The sequence below is a fragment of the Lotus japonicus genome, chromosome 6 (genome assembly GCF_012489685.1).
Source record: "Lotus japonicus ecotype B-129 chromosome 6, LjGifu_v1.2".
Taxonomy (NCBI): Eukaryota; Viridiplantae; Streptophyta; class Magnoliopsida; order Fabales; family Fabaceae; genus Lotus; species Lotus japonicus.
Window position 1 is genome coordinate 5,302,830 of NC_080046.1, and position 2,055 is coordinate 5,304,884.

A 2,055-nucleotide genomic window follows, 5' to 3' on the forward strand; every position below is an offset into this window, starting at 1 on the left:
CATACAAGATATATTTATTAATTGACATGCAATATTAAATTGGTGCTACGAGCGAGACAATATATTAATTAATTCCATCACTTACCTCTCTACTCTTTTTTCTTTATCATTTAATTTTGGCGTTTTGGATGTCTACTAAATATTTTTATTTAGGTTATAAGCACCACAGACAAGCAAGCCTACAATATTTACAAGCCCTTCAGCGCTTTGCAAAACACATCAATCGTAGGGTCCTCAAAAGGGTGGTTGATCCTTAGATCTGATCAAAGTCTCTTCATCCTCAACCTCTTTTCAAAGCTTCGCCTTGACCTGCCTTCTATTAGAACGATGTTGTGTTCACTTTGTTCCAAGGGTGATGATTGCTTTGGCATGCACACACCTGTAGCTTTCACAATTTCCATGTGTCCCAACATGAACCCCACCTTGATCGCAATAGTCACTTACAAGGGTAACCTTGAGTGGTGCAAGATGGGAGACACTACATGGAAAGGTTACCACACAAGTGATAAGGTCTACTCCAATGTGGCTTTTCATGATAACAAGCTTTATGCTGTGGAACGAGGTGGTTTGAAAGTGAACATGTTCAAGTATGATGAGGGAGTGCTTGTTCAGGTTGGTGGATAATTTTCTCTATTTCATTTAAATATAGTATTAAGTAACAATATATGTGTTGAAAACAAGTATGAGGCTGAAATTATAGTATTTAGGAATAATATCTTTAGAAATACATTTCAATTATGTATTAGTAATAAATTTATTTGATTATAATTTAAGTGTATCATAATAATTTTATAGGGAATAGCTTATAAGTTATAACTTATCATATTTTATTTCTTTTAAAATTCAATAATTTAATAAAAACATTTTGTTACTTTCTTGTTTCTTATAATTTTATTGCTCAAAAAAACTATTACACTATTTATAATGATTTATTTCAAATTTAAATAAAATGTATGATCTTTAACCAAAAAATTCTTAGAATTCAAATTAACTAGAACAATAAATTAATAATCCATTAAAAAATATTATAGAAAAAATATTCTTTCTAAAAATCATATAAATAATCATTTTATAATGTTTGATATTTTACAATTATGTCAAAGGCCCCTTATTTTTTTCCATTACATCCTCCAATTTCTTTTCTAGATTTTTTTAACACGTGTTAAATTTTCACTCCCTTTACTAGTTTTGTTGGTTCCCTTTTTGCAGGTTGGTAGTGTGGGATCCACAAACCCAATTGAACATATTCCTAATCTATCAAGAACCATTAGGTCCTATTGCATGACCATTTACTTGGTGGAGTGTGGAGGAAATGTTTTTGTTGTGAAGAGATTCTCTGATGACACCAAATTTCACACACCTACTATAGATTTTGTTATTTTTGCGGTGAAAGAAAACTGCACCATGCCTCAATTGGTGAAGGTGGAAAATTTGGATGATCATATTTTGTTTGTGTCTAACATCAACATCGAATGTCTTGACGCGAAGTATTGTCCAAAGTTTCAGCGTGGCAGCGTGTATTTCACTGACTACTCTGAAAACTCCTTCATTACTGGAGTGGGAGTGTTTTCTATTTCAGATAGAACTATACATAAGATTCCTCTCACTAACCCCCAGATGCACTCTGCATCTCCTATTTGGATGATGCCCAGGTTCTCATTTGAATGTGATTGTAAAGTGTGCACCTCTGCACCGTGGTTTAGGCCCAGGCAATTGAGGAAAAGACCTAAGATGCGTAAAACCAGTGTAGCATGAGTAGTATTTCAATCTTCTAGAAGAGTGAACTTCACAATCTGATAATACATTTTTACTTGCATGTTCTAATTTACTAGCAAATAATATTACAATGTTTCATTCACCCATACATTAGTTTACTTCATTACATGGATATATAAATGTGAATTCGTTATTGGAGCGAACAATTGAAGTTTAACATATGAATACAAGTTATAAGACTAGTCTTAGATTCATTATAAGTAGGGATGTCAAATGGATTCATTAACTCATCATTCATCCAATCCATCCACAATGAATTCCATCCAACTATTATATGAA

General features: G+C 32.5%; 1 protein-coding gene across 1 annotated transcript; it reads left to right on the forward strand.

Moving 5' to 3' along the window:
- Positions 1-327: 327 nt before the first annotated feature.
- Positions 328-1,755, forward strand: LOC130724768 (uncharacterized). The gene is made up of 2 exons (XM_057576051.1): positions 328-612; positions 1,210-1,755. Exons 1-2 carry the CDS (start codon positions 328-330, stop codon positions 1,753-1,755), a joined length of 831 nt encoding a protein of 276 aa, XP_057432034.1.
- The last annotated feature ends 300 nt before the right edge of the window (positions 1,756-2,055 follow it).

Coding starts and splice junctions, on each gene's coding strand:
- LOC130724768 (XM_057576051.1), top strand. CDS start 328: ATGTTGTGTTCACTTTGTTCCAAGGGTGATGATTGCTTTGGCATGCAC. Junction 613..1,209: donor ATGAGGGAGTGCTTGTTCAG/GTTGGTGGATAA, acceptor CCCTTTTTGCAG/GTTGGTAGTGTGGGATCCAC.